The sequence below is a fragment of the Myotis myotis genome, unplaced genomic scaffold, assembly GCF_014108235.1.
Source record: "Myotis myotis isolate mMyoMyo1 unplaced genomic scaffold, mMyoMyo1.p scaffold_m19_p_6, whole genome shotgun sequence".
Classification (NCBI taxonomy): Eukaryota; Metazoa; Chordata; class Mammalia; order Chiroptera; family Vespertilionidae; genus Myotis; species Myotis myotis.
In genome coordinates, this window is record NW_023416368.1 from 80,578,261 (window position 1) to 80,596,750 (window position 18,490).

General features: G+C 47.0%; 1 protein-coding gene across 4 annotated transcripts in view; it reads left to right on the forward strand.

Annotated features, from left to right (window-relative positions):
* CHAF1A (chromatin assembly factor 1 subunit A) overlaps window positions 1-18,490 on the forward strand; it is a 37,028-nt gene that overhangs the window by 11,336 nt on the left and 7,202 nt on the right. The window contains exons 4-15 of one of the 4 annotated variants that reach the window (XM_036312820.1): window positions 2-58; window positions 3,091-3,320; window positions 3,575-3,635; window positions 4,324-4,392; window positions 8,037-8,263; window positions 8,807-8,975; window positions 9,151-9,231; window positions 9,738-9,827; window positions 10,573-10,825; window positions 11,415-11,685; window positions 17,081-17,177; window positions 17,838-18,323. In XM_036312820.1, the coding sequence (XP_036168713.1) occupies window positions 2-58; window positions 3,091-3,320; window positions 3,575-3,635; window positions 4,324-4,392; window positions 8,037-8,263; window positions 8,807-8,975; window positions 9,151-9,231; window positions 9,738-9,827; window positions 10,573-10,825; window positions 11,415-11,685; window positions 17,081-17,156 (1,584 nt within the window). In that variant the 3' untranslated portion in view covers window positions 17,157-17,177; window positions 17,838-18,323. Of the gene's footprint in view, window position 1; window positions 59-3,090; window positions 3,321-3,574; window positions 3,636-4,323; window positions 4,393-8,036; window positions 8,264-8,806; window positions 8,976-9,150; window positions 9,232-9,737; window positions 9,828-10,572; window positions 10,826-11,414; window positions 11,906-17,080; window positions 17,178-17,837; window positions 18,324-18,490 lie in introns of those variants that run through there. The other 3 variants (XM_036312818.1, XM_036312821.1, XM_036312819.1) reach the window with 3 other exon arrangements.

Genomic DNA, 18,490 nt, shown 5'->3' on the forward strand with positions numbered 1-18,490 from the left:
GATAACTAAGAAATTGGTCAAAGGTTCTGCTGAGAAGAACAAGATGAGACTACAAAGAGTAAGACTTTTTCCCTGAAATAGAAAATTAACCTGCTGTGATTTTTGCATTAAATATAAGCTAAGCCCTTTGCCTTTCATCAGCCCATTTACCTCTCCTGGCTTATCCTGACCCTTGTAACTCTTGCTTCATTTTACATATCGGCTTGGTAGACTGAATCATTTTTAGCTTTGCTCTGATGCTTAAGGCTTTGCATGTAGCCTTTTCTAAGCTTTTATTATTATCACTAGAGGCTCGGTGCACGAAATTCGTCCACGGGGGGGTAGGGGGGTGTCCCTCAGCCCAGCCTGCACCCTCTCCAATCTGGGACCCCTCGAAGGATGTCCAACTGGGATCGGGCCGAAACGGGAAGTCGGACATCCCTCTCACAATCCAGGACTGCTGGCTCCCAACTGCTCACCTGCCTGCCTGCCTGATAGCCCCTAACTGCTTCTGCCTGCCAGCCTGATCACCTTCTAACCACTCCCCTGCTAGCCTGATCGACACCTAACTGCTCCCCTGCCAGCCCAATTGCCCCCAGTGGCCCTCCTCTGCAGGCCCAGTCACCCCTAACTGCCCTCCCTTGCCAACCTGGTTGCCCCTAACTGCCCTCCCCTGCAGGCCTGGTCCCCCCCCCAACTGCCCTCCCCTGCTGGCCATCTTGTGTCCACATGGGGGTGGCCATCTTGTGTGTTGGAATGATGGTCAATTTGCATATTACTCTTTTATTAGATAGGATAATAATAATTGTGTGTCCTGTTATAACTTAAAATAGTCTTCACAAGAACCTAGTCCCTTTCCTTGCATCCCATCTCCTACAAATAGATTTAGGTTCCATTGCTTCCCCTACACTTGGCACTTGGTGGGTGATTACTACTTAGTGATCCACTTCTGAGTCATGGATTCTGTTATCTGGGGCTCTCCACATTTCACACACATCGGTGCAGGGGCCTTCTTTCTCATTGCCATGAAGAACAGAGAAGGCCACTGGGTTTCTCCCTCCCATGCCAGCTCACGGAATGGGCACTGATTAATGACATTTGGCTGTCTATTCACCAGCTAATTGATGATTTTCTCTCATTATTGATGTTTCTCTCTCATCGATGTTTCTCTCTCCCTCTCCTTTCCTCTCTCTCTCAAAATCAATAAAAACATACTAATAAAAAAAAAGAAAAGAAAAATGCTTTTGTTTTAAAGGCAGGGATGTGAAATCTATAGGTGTTTCTGTCTTTACCTTAGCACAGATTTTATTAATTTAAGGGGGAGAGTGAGAAAGAGAAACATCAATTTGTAGTTCCACTTATTTATGTATTCATTGGTTGATTCTTTTTTTTTTTTTAAACATTTTTTTTTAATATATTTTATTGATTTTCCACAGAGAGGAAGGGAGAGGGATAGAGAGTTAGAAACATCGATGAGAGAGAAACATCGATCAGCTGCCTCCTGCACACCTCCTACTGGGGATGTGCCCACAACCCAGGTACATGCCCTTGACCGGAATCGAACCTGGGACCCTTCAGTCCACAGGCCGACGCTCTATCCACTGAGCCAAACCGGTTTCGGCTGGTTGATTCTTATATGTGCCCTTACTCCACATTGAACCCACAACCTTGGTGCATTGGGAAGATGCTCTAACCCAGCAGTCACCAACCATTCGGACCTCGCGGACCACCAGTTGGTGACCGCTGCTCTAACAAACTGAGCTCCCCAGCCAGGGCTTTCCCACAGGTTTCTGATTAAATAAAAGCAGCTCAAATGAATAGCGGGTATCCTGTATAGGCAGCCCAGGGGTACTTATTTAATCTTTTTTAATTAAGTAAAATTTAAGCCAGGAATTGAATTGTGACTTCCTGGTTCAACCACTGAGCCATGCAGGCCAGGCAAGAAAGTATTTTAGTCCTAGCTGGTTTTAGCTCAGCGGATAGAGCGTCAGCCTGTGGACAGAGGGTCCCAAGTTGAATTCCAGTCAAGGGCACATGCCCAGGTTGTGGGCTTGATTCCCATTGGGGGGCATGCAGGAGGCAGCCAATCAAAGATTCTCTCTCATCATTGATGTTTCTATTTCTCCCTTTCTCTTCCTCTCTGAAATCAATAAAAATATTTAAATAAAATACTTTACTTTTGAGGGTATGTATTTTTTTTAAAAAATATATTTTTATTGATTTTAGAGAGGAAGGGAAAGGGAGAGAGAGCTAGAAACATCAATGATGAGAGAAAATCATTGATTGACACGCCCTCCAATGGGAATTGAACCCAGGACCCTTCAGTCCATAGGCCGACGCTCTTATTTACTGAGCCAAACTGGCTAAGACAAGAAACTATTTTAAATGAATCTTATTTTGAATGGCCCACAAGGTCCTGTGACAATAGCTAATTCTCACAACAGAAGGAAATGTGATGGAAAAATCACTTCCATGTATGGATGTTAACCATCAAACTTCTTCTAGAGCTGGTTCCTTCATTCTTCCCGCCCCCCCCCCCCCACCTTTTTTTTAAAATTCTTTACTGATTTCAGAGCAGAAGAGAGGAGGGGAGTTATAGAAACGTCAATTATGGCCCTAGATGGTTTGGCTCTGGATAGAGCACCGGCCTTTGGACTGAAGGGTCCTGGGTTCAATTCTGGTCAAGGGCATGTATCTCGGTTGTAGGCTTCTCCTCGGCCTAGGCCCTGGTCGAGGAGTGTGCAGGAGGCAACCAATCGATGTGTTTCTCTCACATCGATATTCCTCTCTGTCTTTCCCTCTCTCTTCTTCTCTCTAAAAATCAGTAGAAAAATATCCTAAGGTGAGAATTAAAAAAGAAAGAAAGAAAGAAACATCAGTGATGAGAATCATTGATCGGCTGCCTCCTTCACGTCCCACAACCTGGGCATGTGCCCTGACCGAGAATCGAACCGCTACCTCCTGGTTCGTAGGTCGATACTCAACCACTAAGCCACGCCAGCTGGGCCATTCTTTCCCTTTCTGTTTGAACAGATTGTCCCCATGATGCTGACCTGACCCTTCCCGGGAGGTCTGCAGGGATACAGCTGTCCAATTGTCTCTTGACTGTAGGATAAGGAGCGTTTGGGCAAGCAGCTGAAGTTACAGGCCGAAAAAGAGGAAAAGGAGAAGCTAAAAGAGGAGGCCAAGCGTGCCAAGGAAGAAGCCAGGAGGAGGAGAGAGGAGGAGAAAGAGCTGAAGGAGAAGGAGAGGCGCGAAAAAAGGGAGAAGGAAGAAAAGGAGAAGGCGGAGAAGCAGCGACTCAAGGAGGAGCGGCGTAAGGAGCGGCAGGAGGCCCTGGAGTGAGTGTCCTCCCAGGGTGGCCTGGGCATTCAAGGGCCAGGCTACTGCCCCTTCCCTCCCTTTCTGTATCTTCCCTGAGGAAGGGATACAAAAAGCCTCTGCCCTTGTACCCTCTTCCCCTCTCCTGCCTCTGTCTTCCAGGTACACTGTGCAGACCCTAACTGACCTATGGGTGGGTTCTTGTCCAGGAACACAGGCTTTGTTTGTGTGCTTGGGGCACTGGTTGGCTAAAACTGAATTTCATGTCCCATAGGGCTAAGCTGGAGGAGAAGAGGAAAAAGGAAGAGGAGAAACGGCTGAAAGAGGAAGAAAAGGTAGGCATCCTCCCCAGAACCTCCATGTTCTATTCTGTTTGAGAAATGGATCCTGGAATCCTCATAAGCAGGGTTTTTGCCTATTGCTGCCCAGTGTTCCCTAGGTCATGAGAAGCCCAGTGGCCCCACAGGGACTGGCATGTGTGTATACATATGTTTCTGTTGATTGTGGTCATGCTGGCCTATAACATGCCTGCTGGCTGGACACCCAGGCCCTTCTGTCTACAAGAGCACCTCCGACACTTTGAGATTGCTTGGTACCCAGTTGAGGATTGATGGGTTTTGAAAGCTATCATCAAAGTAATGCTTTCAACTTAAAAATGTTCAGGGTTTACCCTGGCTGGTATAGCTAAGCAGTTAGAGCATTGGCCTGAGCAACAAAGGGTTGCGGGTTCATTTCCTAGTCAAGGGCACATAACTGGGTTGCAGGTTAGATATCTGGCTCCAGCTGGGGGGCATATAGGAGGCATCCAATCAATGTGTCTCTCACATCAGTGTTTCTCTCTCTCCGTCTCCCTCTTGTCCCCTCCTCCTCCTCCCTTCTACACTCTCTAAAAAGCAATGGAAAAAATATCCTCTGGTGAGGATTTAAAAAAACTCCACAAGGTTGGGGTTTAGTTCTAGGGGACTTTGTGCTTTTGAAAACACACCATTTCTTTTTATTTCTTCATCTTCTATTATATTGCAGCGCATTAAAGCAGAGAAAGCCGAAATCACGAGGTTCTTCCAGAAACCAAAGACTCCACAGACCCCCAAGGTGAGCAGCAGCTTTATTTAGCCTTGCTTTTCATCTCTGTCAGGCTCTTCCTTTGGAAAAATAAAAAGCTGTTTTCTGGGCAGAAGGGCCTCCGCTTGCACAGGGAGCTTCTATTTCTGGTAGGGCCTGGAGATTCTCGTATGTCCTTGAAAAAGCAAAAGGTGGCACATTTGCTAATAAGACTGTCGCATGTTTAGGGATCGCTTCATGAAAAGTTTTGTGTGAGTCGCTCTATGGGGCAGGTTAAGAGAAGACCTAGTCCTTACTGTCTGGACTTTATGCACAAGATGGGAAGCAAGGTTAAGCATAAGACAAGAGCCCAGCCCTGACCGGGTTGGCTCAATGGATAGAGTGTCGGCCTGCGGACTGGAGGGTCCCAGGTTCGATTCCGGTCAAGGGCATGTACCTTGATTGCGGGCACATCCCCAGTAGGGAATGAGCAGGAGGCAGCCAATGGATTTTTCTCTCTCATTGATGTTTCTAACTCGATCCCTCTCCCTTCCTCTCTGTAAAAAAATAAATAAAATATTAAAAAAAAAAAAAAAAGAGCCCAGAGTTCTGCTTCTCCAGTCTGGCATCCAGTTACCCTCTGAAATACCTGCTTGTGCAGACCCCAGGTCCTCCCCACTTCTCTTCTCCCTCCATGCTCCAGAAGTAACCCATCTTCCCCAATGCAAGTGTCCTTCCAGATCTTCATTTAGATCCCCTTGTATATTTGTGCATTTGTATACACATACATTAGGATCACTGAATATGTGATGTTACTGCGTTGTTTGCATAGCTATAACTTGGATTTTTGCCAGGTTGGCACATTTGGGTCTACTTCAGTCTTTTTTGTTGTTACATAATGTTTCATAATGTGGATGGTATCACAGTATATAGATCTATTCAACTATTGAACCCCACCCATGGTGCTGTGAATGTCACTAACCTGTCTCTGCTCAGGTGCCTTCCTTTTTATTGCTATGAGAGACAGAGGAAAGGAGAAGGGACACAGAGAGAAAAACATTGATCAGCTGCCTCCTGTACGTACCCAACAGGTGATCGAACCCGCAACCTGGGTATGTGCTCTGACCGGCAATTGAACCGGCAATATAATGGCACCCAACCAATTGAGCCACACTGGCCAGGGCATGACCTCTCTTTGAACTTAACCAACCTGATAGGTAAAAAAAATTGATTTTTTTTTTTTTTACTTTATATTTTTCCATGATGGCTAGTGTAGTTGAACATCTTTTTTTTATTTTTATTGTTTTATTGCTTAAAGTATTACAAAGAGTATTACATATGTCTCCTTTTTTTCCCCGCCCTTGACAATCCCCTGGCCTCCCCTATCCCCCATGAACATCTTTTTTAATTTGTTTGCCATTGTATTTCTTCATAGGTTTGGCTTTTTATGTTGATCTCTAGGAGTTATTTATATAGCCAGGATTTTTATCCTTGGTGATATACACCACAAATACATTCAGCCTGTTAACTTGCCTTTTAACTTGTTGTAATTTTTTTTTAAAAATATACTTTATTGATTTTTTACAGAGAGGAAGGGAGAGAGATAGAGAGAGTTAGAAACATCGATGAGAGAGAAACATTGATCAGCTGCCTCCTGCACATCTCCTACTGGGGATGTGCCCGCAACCCAGGTACATGCCCTTGACCGGAATCGAACCTGGGACCCCTCAGTCCGCAGGCCGACGCTCTATCCACTGAGCCAAACCGGTTTCGCCAATTTTTTTTTAAAATATATTTTATTGATTTCTTACAGAGAGAAAAGGAGAGAGATAGAGAGTTAGAAACATCGATCAGCTGCCTCCTGCACATCTACTGGAGATGTGCCCGCAACCCAGGTATATGCCCTCAACCAGAATCGAACCCGGGACCTTTCAGTCCGCAGGCCGACGCTCTATCCACTGAGCCAAACTGGTTTCGGCTAACTTGTAATTTTTGTCTTTCATTGTAATTTTTTGTTTTAATGTCAGCATTTTTATTTTATGGCAATTGGCTTTTGGTTGGAAAGCTTTAGCTACCCTATGGTTGTAGATGCATTCTAATTTTTTTTTTCCAGGTTTTGTTTTAATTATTTTACTTGGGTGTTTTTGTTTTGTTGTTTTTTGTGTTCGTTTGTTTGTTTTGTTATGTCTAGTTCTTTATCCTAGCTGGAATTCTCTATGCCTGCGGTGTGGGGCATGGCAGGTTTTCCCATATGGATGCCCAGTGCTCCTAGTACCTGCTCATTAGTGAGAATAGTCAGCTGGTTCTTGTCCTCAGGTGCATGTTGGCATCACCATGGAGCTTTATTTTTATTTTTATTTTTTTAAATATATTTTATTGATTTTTTACAGAGAGGAAGGGAGAGAGATAGAGAGTTAGAAACATCGATGAGAGAGAAACATCGATCAGCTGCCTCCTGCACATGTCCTACTGGGGATATGCCCGCAACCCAGGTACATGCCCTTGACCGGAATCGAACCTGGGACCTTTCAGTCCGCAGGCCGACGCTCTATCCACTGAGCCAAACCGGTTTCGGCAACCATGGAGCTTTAAAGAACACTGGGCTTGGGTCCCATCCCAGAGAACAGGGGCCTGCTGTGGGCATCAGGATTTCTGACAGTCCCCAGATGATCCTGTGTGGAGCCATGATGAGGCCACTGGCTTCAGTTGTTCTTTCCTTGCTGAGGTGAAACATTGGCTATCTTATGTTGAACTTAGATGTCAGCTGTCCTTCTGACTTCCCACGCCCTCGTGTGCTACCAGCTTTGGGTTCCACTGACACAGACATTGAAGATGCTGAAGGAGCTGGCCAGCATGGCTCAGTGGTTGAACATTGACCTATGAACCAGGAGGTCACAGTTCGATTCACGGTCAGGACATATGCCTAGGTTGCAGGCTCGATCCCCAGTGTGGGTTGTGCAGGAGGCAACCAATCAATGATTCTCTCTCATCATTGATAGCCAATCAGTGATTCTCTCTCATCATTGATGTTTCTATTTCTCTAGCCCTCTCCCTTCCTCTCTGAAATCAATAAAAATATATTAAAAAAAAAAAAAAAAGATGCGGAAGGAGCCTGAGCAGGAAAATCAAACTTCTCAGAATTTACAGTGTGTGGTTCTTAGGACACACACACCAGTGTTTCAAGTTCATGTCAGCCTTCAGTGTTGAAATTGGCCCTGTGTTGATGGTCACCTTGTATCATAATGGTTGTGGCTCTTGGTAAGCTGGTCACTCTCCAGGCCTTGGTTTCCTCACCTGGGAGCTCAGGTCTTATCTTTTTTTTTTTTTTTTTTAAAGAAAAGATTTATTGAGTATAATTTACAGTAAAATTTGCCATTTCCAGGAGTACTGTTGAATGAGTACTCATTGTATAAAGCCACACAACCACTGCAATATCAAGATCTGCAGTGTTTCCATTATTCCTGAAGGCTCCCTCATAGACAGTCTCCTCCTTCCCCCACCAGCCCCTGGCCACCACTACTCTGCCCCTGGAATTTTGCCTGTTCCAGAAACCTGTGTTAATGTCATCACACAGTATCTCTTCTTTGACTTGCCCACCTCAATGGATCTGAAATGCAACGTGCTGTGGCTCACCCATGCCTCTGCTGATGGCGTCCATCACCCAGGTGTGCCATCCCATCTCATTTCCATTTCAGACGCTGGCCGGCTCCTGTGGGAAGTTTGCCCCTTTTGAAATTAAAGAGAACATGGTCCTCGCCCCTCTTTGTCGGACCACCTTTGACCAAGACCTCTGTGATCAGTTAGACCAGCTCCTGCAGCAACAGAGTGGCGATTTCTCCTTCCTAAAAGATCTAAAAGGCCGGCGGCCCCTCAGGTCTGGACCCACCGTGGATTCTAACCGGAATGCGGACATTTTTAACAGGTTAGTGCCCGAGAAGACTGTCCTGTGCTCGTTGGTGAAATCAGAGCACAGTTGGCTAAGCTCTAGATTCTGGTTCACTGCTGACCCATTGTGGCCTGGGCCAGTCGTCTCCCTTCCAGGTCTTAGACCCTAGTTTCAGTGCTTTGTCTCATCTCTCTCCTGGCTTCCTGTGAGCCTCTGAAATCTCGGGTGTGCTTTTGGAGGGCAGACTACCTATTCCTGTGTTCCAGTCTCTCCTGGGAGGGATCCATTTCCATACTGACCTCCCTGGAGGGGTGTTTCCCTGTTCTTGCTGATTCACTTACTACTCTCCATGGCCCTGCTCACAGACATGCCCTGGGGCGCAACATGGTGGCACTTTCGTTTCTCCCTGTTTTCTTTGTGTCTCTGGAGTAAATGTTCCCTTAGCCTTCTTCAGGAGTAGGTGCTGCTGCTTAATGGTTACCTGCCTTTGTAGACTGTTGGTGACCTGCTTCCGTGGGAAGATGGGGTGACTGCATCACCTGGGAGGCATATGAGTGAGTGCAGTGTCTTACTCCTCAGTGATGTGGTGATAGTGGAAAGCAGCAAAGTAGATGGCATTCCTGAAAGGAAGAAGTTTGGCAGGATGAAGCTCCTGCAGTTTTCTGAGAATCACCGACCAGCATATTGGGGGACATGGAATAAGACGACGACGGTCATCCATCCAAGGGACCCCTGGGCCCAAGACAGGGTGAGCATGCAAGCACAAGTGCCAGTGGTCTAGACACACCTGTCTTTCTGTGTTTCCTTCTCAGTTTGCCTTTACACTGGTCTCTTTAATTCCGTAAGTATTCTATTTTCTGCTCTGCCCTTTCCTCCCAACCCTGAGAGGCGGCAATGACACACTGCATGTCTTGTTTTCTTAGAAGCTCCTGGACTATGAGGTGGACAGTGATGATGAGTGGGAAGAGGAGGAGCCAGGAGAGTCACTCTCTCACAGTGAAGGGGTGAGTGCAGACCTAGAATGATTGCAGCTTCCATCAGAGGACCGCAACAGCCCTAGGCTGGATTCCTTTACATAGTTTCTGTGTTACCTGCAGAGTTGTCTGAAAATGTCAGCCAACAGTTTACATCTGGATTCCCAACTTCTCTTGGAATACCTTATTTGGCAACACTAACCCGCTCGCCTAGCAGTTGTGGGTTGTTACTGAGCAGTGTTGCCCCTTCTAGATGGGGCACATCCATTCTCTAGTTCACCCAGGCCCCCACCACTGCCTCTTGCCTTATTGGGTGACTTGACTTGTTTGTGTTCTCCCCCTCACACACCCCATCCTCACACACTGCAATATAATCGGATTCCTTTATGGGGTTTTGGTTGATGCTCATGGTGTCCATAGGAACAACAGCAGTTTGTGGCTTTTTTTTTTTTCTTCCTTAGACATACACAGATTTAAATTTTTAATGAAGCATGTATTCTGTTTCCACATGTGAACATACTTTTTTTTTCTTTGAGGATGATGATGATGAAGTAGAAGACGAAGATGAGGATGACGGTTTTTTCGTACCTCATGGATACCTGTCTGAGGATGAGGGAGTAACTGAGGTGAGTGTATGCACAGGGAGGTGACTGGCTAGGAGAAGAGCCCAGTCAGGGCCTGGAGCTTGGTAGCTGCCTGGGGACAGTGCCCAAGGGTCGCAGTCCATCTATGGCCGGTCCCACATGTATCTCACTTCTCATGGCCATGAAGGTGAGCCCCAATGTGTGATTGGTTGTGGAAATGCTAGACCCTGAGCTGGAGTTTGTCTGGAAGGGTGGGAGAATTTGCAAAGGTGAGAGAAAATTCACTGACGGGAGCGCATGAGAAGAAACCCGGTCAGAGAGTTACTGTGGTTTGTGGGTCAGCTCACCAAACTTTTTAAAATACTTGTTTAGCTGAATGTAATTAGCATACATTTATTCAGTTTAATGAGTTTTAATGATTGACAATATTTGTGGAACCACCACTGGATATAAAATACAGAAGTTTCCATTTTTCCAGAAGGTTCCCCCATTTCCCTTTGAGTTTACCCCACCAACAACAGCAGCAACAACTTTCTAAATTTTGCCACATGGTTAAACTTTTGAGTAAGCCATTTTTAGGGCTCCAAAGGCCTATCGGTTGTGCAGTGATTTTGTCTCAAAGTCATACTTGAAGGGCATGTGTCTCATACACATTTCCAACCAATGAGGCAGGCTGGTGTGCCCATAAGCATATCTGCCTTAAAGAGTGGTATCCTCTGGTGTGGGAGATGCCCAGCCCTGTGGCTGTACTGGGCATGTAATTTCGACCTGTTCTCTCACCTGCAAGGAGTGTGCCGACCCCGAGAACCACAAGGTCCGCCAGAAGCTGAAGGCCAAGGAATGGGACGAGTTTTTAGCCAAGGGAAAGCGGTTCCGTGTGCTCCAGCCCGTGAAGATTGGCTGCATCTGGGCGGCAGACAAGGATGGCAGCGCTGACTTGAAGGTGCTAGAGCAGTTCACGGCATGCCTTCTAGAGACGGTTCTCCCCGAGGAGGAGCAGACACCTAAGGCCTCCAAGAAAAAGAAGAGGGACCAGCACAGTGAGTGCTGCTCGGGGCAGGGTTGGGCGGGGGTCGGGCTCCCCATTGCACCGAGGCCCAGATCTGTCCAGGGCCAAAGGCAGGCAACTTCTTAGGCAAGTGAATTAATAATTTAGAAGTTATTTCAACAAATCACAAAGGCTAGCACTCACTGGACACATCTGTTTCTTCTCTGATATTCACAACAGCAGCACAAGGCAGCTAGTTTAATTAGCCCATTTTACCAACAGGGACACAGACCCAGAGTGCTTGGCCCAGGGTCACTCTCATTCCTAACTCCTGTGCCTCCTCACTATTCAAAGCTGGGGAGGACCAGTGACTCAGAATGAGAGTACGATGGCCATTACTAAGGAAACAGGTGCATAAAGTCAGTCGCGATGGTTTTATCTGAATGAATCTGCCTTGTGAAATTTGGGCTTCACAGAATCTCTTCCAGATCAAGTTCATATATCTAAAAGCTATCCTTAAAAGGCCATCTGAAACTGATTGTGTCCCTCAATCTTGGTGACAGGTTCAGGAACCATGTGCAGTATTTATTGCTATTTTCCCATGTCTGACACCCACTTGTGCCCTCTCCTCTCCCTGCCAGTCTTGGCCCAGTTGCTCCCGCTGCTACACGGGAATGTGAATGGAAGCAAAGTGATCATCCGGGAATTCCAGGAATGCTGCCGCCAAGGACTGCTTGGCAAGGACACTAGCAGTCTTGAGAGCAGCTCCGCCAGCCCTCCGAGCCCTGGCTCTTCCCGCCCGCAGACCCCCACCACCAGCGAGGACAATGCCGTCCCCTCCAAGGCCAGGCTCAAGCGTATTATTTCCGAGAACTCGGTGTACGAGAAGAGGCCTGATTTCAGGATGTGCTGGTACGTCCACTCACAGGTGCTGAAGAGCTTTGATCAGGAGCACCTGCCTGTGCCGTGCCAGTGGAGTTATGTCACTATGGTGCCCTCAGCCACCAGGGAGGACAGTGGCAGCATCCCCACCCCAGGGCCCAGCCAGGGGACACCCATCTCGCTAAAGAGGAAGTCAGCAGGAAGCATGTGCATCACTCAGTTCATGAAGAAGCGCAGGCATGATGGGCAGGTGAGCAGTGGGTGCTTGAGGGCCTGGGTGGGGCAGGGAGGCCTCCGACGTGGCTTTTTTATTCTTACATTCACAGCAAAATTGAGGCAACAAAATTGTTCAAAATAGAGGGGAAAGTACAGAGATTTTTCGTATTTCCTACCCCTCAACACACACACGCACAGCCTTTCTGGCATCAACATCCCTCACTAGAGCCCTATGCTCGTTAGAGTCGATGAACTCACGTTGACACATCATTAACATCCAAAGTCCATAGTTGACATTAGGATTCACTCTTGTGGTACATTCTGTGGGTTTGGAAAATATGTAAGATGTATCCACCATTACAGTATTATACTATATAGTTTCATTGCCCTAAGAATCCTCTCTTCTGCCTATTCATTCTCCTCCCCTCCTAACCCCTGGCAACCACTGATCATTTTACTATATCCAATGTTTTCTCTTTTCCAGAATCTCACATTGTTGGACTCATACAGTATATAGGCTTTTCAGATTGCCTATTTCACTTAGTTATTTGCATTTAAGCTTCCTCATATCTTTTCATTGCTTGATGGCACCTCAATATTTGGTCCTCACTTTAGGTCAGCATCTCACAGAGTTATAGATTTTAATGAAGGTATGGTAAGAGCTGGGTCTCCCACTCAAATCAGAGCCCCTTTCAGGAGAGCGGTGCTGCTCTGGGAGCTGTGCTCTGAAGATATAGCTGTGGTGACAGAGGAGGAGAGTTGGTATATGCCCCCTTCACTCCCCGCTCCCACTCCCTGATCTGACATGAGTTACTCTGAGGCTTAGAAAATAAAATCAGGGCTTGGAGGCAAGAGAAATTGCTCCTGGAATGTGACAGTAAACTTTAAACTCACAGCAAGAGGGACTATCAGAACAGTAGTGTCAACTTGACATTCCTCAGAGCACCTACCCATTAGCATTTGTGTGCAAAGCTCTGCCTGCTTATGGATGCAGCTTGGTGCTGTTGGGAGCCCACTGGATGAGGAGGGGGCTCCAAACTCCCAAACACTTCCCTCTCTGGGCCTGGGCCCAAAATGATGGGCTTCATTAGATCCATTAGGTGTTTGAGCAACACAGTATCTTTTGTGGTTGATGTCGTTGCTAACCCAGCCTTAGAAGGAACCCACATGTGGCTATTCTGGTTGAAACAAGCTGGGGACCCCAATTTGAAAATGGGTGGTAATGGAAGACACCTTTTGCGTGAACTCATAAGTAGCATTCGCAGGCCTCTGCCCCATCAGCCCTCCCTCGGTCACCTTTGTGCTGTTGTCTGCTTCATTGGGGTGGGGTAGAATCCCACACAGTGTGGGGGCTCGGCCGCATTTCTGAGCTTCGCTTCCCTTGTGGTCAACCTCGTTGTGTTCATAACCCATGTTTCCCTACATGAAAAACTGGTTTTGCCCCATTACATTCCAGGCACTGTGCTAGGCATCTTATGTGAATTCCTGTGTTCAATGGTGGTAAGAAGCTTCATTTTCTAACTGAACCTCCTGGATAGAGAAATTACCAGGGAGTGCTCTCCCAGGTTAGAGATAGATATGGGAGAAAGCATGTGCCTGGGAATCAGTGAAATGAGGCATGTCACCCGATGATACACATGCAGCAGCAGCCCTGTGCAGTTAAATGGATTCCACTCCCTGTTACAGAAGCACTGCCCAGGAAAGGGGTTAAAAACCTTAGGAGATCTGGGTATGCTGGCCCCCATAACTGATTCATCAGGTGGTTAGGTGGTTAAAGTCTGCATTTCAAAGCCCCTTCTCACGGAGTCCTTTGGAAAGAATCTAGGACCATAGTGTGGGGCAGCATAGTGAGTGCTGGCTTTTCTTTTCTTTTTAATATATTTTTTTAGTATATTTTTTAAATACATTTTTATAGATTTCAGGGAAAGGGAGAGGGAGAGATAGAAACATCAATGATGAGAATCATTGATTGGCTGGCTCCTGCACTCCCCCTACTGGGGATCAAGCCTACAACCCAGGCATGTGCCCTTGACCGGAATCAAACCTGGGAGCCTTCAGTCTGCAGGCTGATGCTCTATCCACTGAGCCAAACCAGCTAGGGTGGGTGCTGGTTCTTTGGAATGTTCTAGGAGTGGATTTGTGGACATTCAGCCTCACCTCTGCTCCTTGGAATGCTCAAGTTTGGACACCCTGCTTGACAGCCCTGAGTCACCAGGACTATGTCCGACCTCAGGTAACAGAGCTCCTATTTTTGTGGGGGTTTACCTCCAGCAACTAGTCCTGAGCTCATGTAACATCCTAGTGCAGTAGCCGGGTCCTCCTGCCCCCCCGCCCGCCCTCCTTAGTGTGTGGCCAGCAGTAGCTGGAAAGGAATGCTCAACCCAGCCAACTTCCATTGGTGTCTTTCTGGACAAAATGCTTAGGCACAGCCACTGTGAGTTGCAAGAGAGACTGGGAAATGAGAACTGACCACCCTCCACCCCTGCTTGGCGGGGGGGATGCATGGGTAAGGCCTGCTACCACATAGCACCTACACAAAGTGGGAGACAGGTACAACTTTCTAGAAGGGAAGATTGGAGGGGCATGTAGAACACTTCCCCCTACATTTTGGTAAAGTTTGTGTATTTCTGCACCCTTGGAAGTAGTTGTAGCTAAACTATAACTGTGTGTGAGTGTTAAGAATATTTAAATCTTTATTTAGAGTTCAAAAATCATCATAAGCCCTGAGTTTACAAGGTATTATTATTATGATCTAGTTAGATAAACAGGCTAAGGTGAAACTTCAGCTCTGTCACCAAGTGTCTCTGGCACCTGGGCAACCCAGATTTGTGGACCTTGGTTTTATTTTAAAATGGGGAGAGGTTCTGTTTCTCCTTTCTAGTCAAATATATTCTATGATCAAAACAAAACTAAAACCCCAGCTGGTTTGGCTCAGTGGATAGAGTGTCGGCCTGTGGCCTGAAGGGTCCTTGGTTCAATTCTGGTCAAGGGCACATGCCCGGGTTGCGGGCTTGATTCCCAGTATGGGGTGTGCAAGAGGCAGCCAATCAATGATTGTCTCTCATCATTGATGTTTCTATCTCTCTTCTTCCTCCCTTCCTCTCTGAAATCAATCAAAATATATTTAAAATGAAACAAAAAACAAAACTAAAAGACTGGTATCATACAGCTGTAGTTCTTGACAATTGCCAAATATCTAATTCCTGCCCATTTTACATGTTCCCCCTTTTCCATCTCTGCATCTACCACATGTAGCAGTGACAATGGGGTGACAAGCTTTCCCATTACAATAAGCTGCTGACAGCTCAGCACAGTGGATTCAGGTGTCATCCTAAATTCCCACTGTAGAATATTTTATAGCCTGTCCTGTGTCTGGAGAGTTATGGATAGTGGTTCCACTATAGTTGTGTTTCCTGTCTTCTGTTGAGCCCAGTGACCAGGGGAGGCTATGAAGAAATCCCTCTGTTCCTTTTGCTTAACAGACCCAAACCAACATCCCCAAATCCACATAGTTGAGAGCTGAGCTGTCTGTTCTTGGTCAGTCAGGTGTTTTTTTTAATTCTTACCCAACGAAATTTTTGCATTGATTTTTAGAGAGAATGGAAGAGAGAGGGAAAGACAGAAATATCGATGTGAGAGAAACACATTGATTAGTTGCCTCCTGCACTCACTCTGACCAGGGCCCAGGCAGGGGAGGAGCCTGCAACTGAGGTATGTGTCCTTGACCAGAATTGAACCCGGCACCTTCAGTCCACAAGCCGACGCTCTGTCCACTGAGCCAAACCAGCTAGGGCCGTCAATCATTTCTTTAGAATAGGTAGTTAGAAATCGCCGTCAGCATCCTTAGGTGGCAGCTCCTGCTTTTGCTGTGGGACCATTCCTATCTTAGTGACGCTTCAGCCACCAAAGAGTCTGGGCATGGAGCGTGCACACCAGGAACTGTGATGTTGCAAACTTGAGCCCAGTCTGCCAGCCAGGCCAGGAACCCAATGTGCAAATCTTACTGCTCTGTCATTCTTTTTCCGGGCAAATGGAGATTTTTGTAGCAGAGGAATTTCAAAGTGTTTTCAGGAGCAGCCTCTCTGTTTAAATAAGTCTGTTCCTGCCTCCTCTGCCAGTTAGTTCCCTTTGTTCATTTACAGAGAAAGTGAGTCCTCGTGTGGATGGTTGGTGTTTAAAATCAGTCCTGCTACATTCCTCCTTGTCTTTCTGTCCCCTCTGCTGAATGCCAATGAAAACGGCCCAGGAATCTTTGTTGGAAAGTCGAGCCCCAGTAGAGGCCTTCCCGCTGTCTGTCCCCTGTCCTTCCTGACTTCTGTCCACAATTGCCCAGATGGTAGCCACACTGGCCAAACTGGTCTAAGCATAAATTGAGCATCAGGCCGAAGGTACAGAGAAAGCACTAACCAACTGGACTCTCAATCGTTTATTTCAAATAATAAATTCAAAGAAACTGTATGCTTTATCAATTTCCCTTTCAAACCAACCCAGAAACCCAATTCTAATTCGAAAACAGTTCACAAATTATTTTTGTGATAAGGTAAATATGATAATGATAGTTTTCGAAGCTCTGAATTAGTTCATTGAAAGGAACTTGCCAAGGTTTGCTTGGTCATTAGCTATCAAATGGACTCCTCCATGTGTTATTAAAACGGTAGAGGAGCCCTAGCTGGTTTGGCTCAGTGGATAGAGTGCCAGCCTGCATACTGTAGGGTCCCAGGATTGATTCCGGGCAAGGGCACATGCCCAGGTTGCAGGCTCGATTCCCAGTAGGGGGCGTGCAGGAGGCAGCCGATGAATGATTCTCATCACTGATGTTTCTCTCCCTCTCCCTTCCTCTCTGAAATAATAAAAGTATATATCTATTTTTTAAATATTTTTTTATTGATTACAGAGAGGAAGGGAGGGGAAGAGAGATAGAAACATCATTGATGAGAGAGAACCATGGATCGGATGTCTCCTGCACACCCCCCCGTGGGGACCAAGCCTGAAACCCAGGCATGTGCCGTTGACCAGAATCGAACCCAGGACCCTTCAGTCCGCAGGCCAAAGCTTTATCCACTGAGCCAAACCGGCCAGGGCAAAAAGTATATATTTTTTTAAAAATGGTAGAGGAGGCCAGTAGTATAGACACGTGTAGCAGGAGCGGTTATACACTGGTCTGCCCAAAGTGCCCATGCTGATGGCCTGTGCTCCCTTGCCTGTTCAGGTCGGAGCTGGGGATCTGGATGGCTTCCAGGCAGACACGGAGGAGGAGGAGGAAGAGGATGGTGATTGTGTGGTGATGGACATCTCGGATATTGCTGGTGAGAACAGCCCCAGTCCCTCTTCTCATGCAGGCTGGCAGCAGGGGGAAGAGCACTTGCACTGTTACCTTTTCACTGGCTCTCTTTTGTACATAATGAGGGTTGAGTTAAAAGATTCTGAAAGGCACTGGGCAGGCTGGTTTAATGGTGTGGGTGGGCAGTTGGGTCCAGTCCAGGCCCTGGAGGATCTGACTTTGTTTCCTAAGCTACATTTAGGAAACCAAAGAACTGAAGGTTGGTTGCCACCTTGGTGGGTGATGCATGGGCTGTGTTAGGAAGAGTCCTGGAAGTGGGGGTCCTGGCACAAGTGAGGTACCTCTGAACTAAGCTGCTCCAGGGAAAAAGAAGCAAGCAGTGATGCGAGGCTCGGGGAGCCTGATGTCCGGTGACCCTTGACAGAGCCACTTGGCTTCAGTGTTCTAGTTTCTTCCCCTTTGCCATGGGGCTTCGGGCCTAGATTTGGCTTTTCCCCTGAGTGAGCTGAAGAGGGGACAGGGAGTACATGCGTCTAGAAAAGGGAGACGGGTCTGGGGGCTACAGCCATGCTTCTCTAACCACGGTCGGATCGGGAGATCTTACCCCAAGAAGGCTCTCAGAGTTGTTTCAGGCCCTGGTGACACAGGTACAGACACTAAAGCCCCTACCTCTCTTGCCTTGCAGAGGTCCAGGACCCTTGTGTAACCACTCCCAGTGCTGGAAGGCCTGTAGGAATGGACACCAGCGAGAGCCCCATGCCCTCCAACTCACTCAGCCCCTCCTGAGCACCCCAAACTGGCTGGCGTGTGTATGTAGAATGGTTAGGGTTTTCTCAGATGCTTCTCAGAGATACTTGAAAGTCCTATGATTCCTGTGTAAAGAGCACTTTGTCCTGCTTCGCATACGCCCCCTCAAGGGTTGGAAAGTATATAGGATGCTTGATTCATTCTTTTTTATATTTGTAAAAATTTCCCCTCGAAGCTGCATACTAATCTGCCCTTTAATAAAGCATTATCGCAGTGTGTTGGCCTGTACGGGGAATCCCAATTGTGCCCTAAGGATCCTGAGCAGGCACTATGATGAAATGCTTATAAATGAACTGGAGCCCTGCCGGTGTCGTGTGGCACCAGGACTGACATGGATATGTATAAACTTATTGTTTAGCCCTGACCTGGTGTGTCTGTCATCTTTTCAACATACCGTTTCTGTGAGTGGGAGTGTACCTTCACCTGTGGCCTGAGCCCTATGTTGTGCTCGCAAGTGTCCATTCCTTCTACCCCACACGTGGTACTGTGGCATCTGTATCAAGCTTTCCACTTTGCAAAAGCACTGTCCCA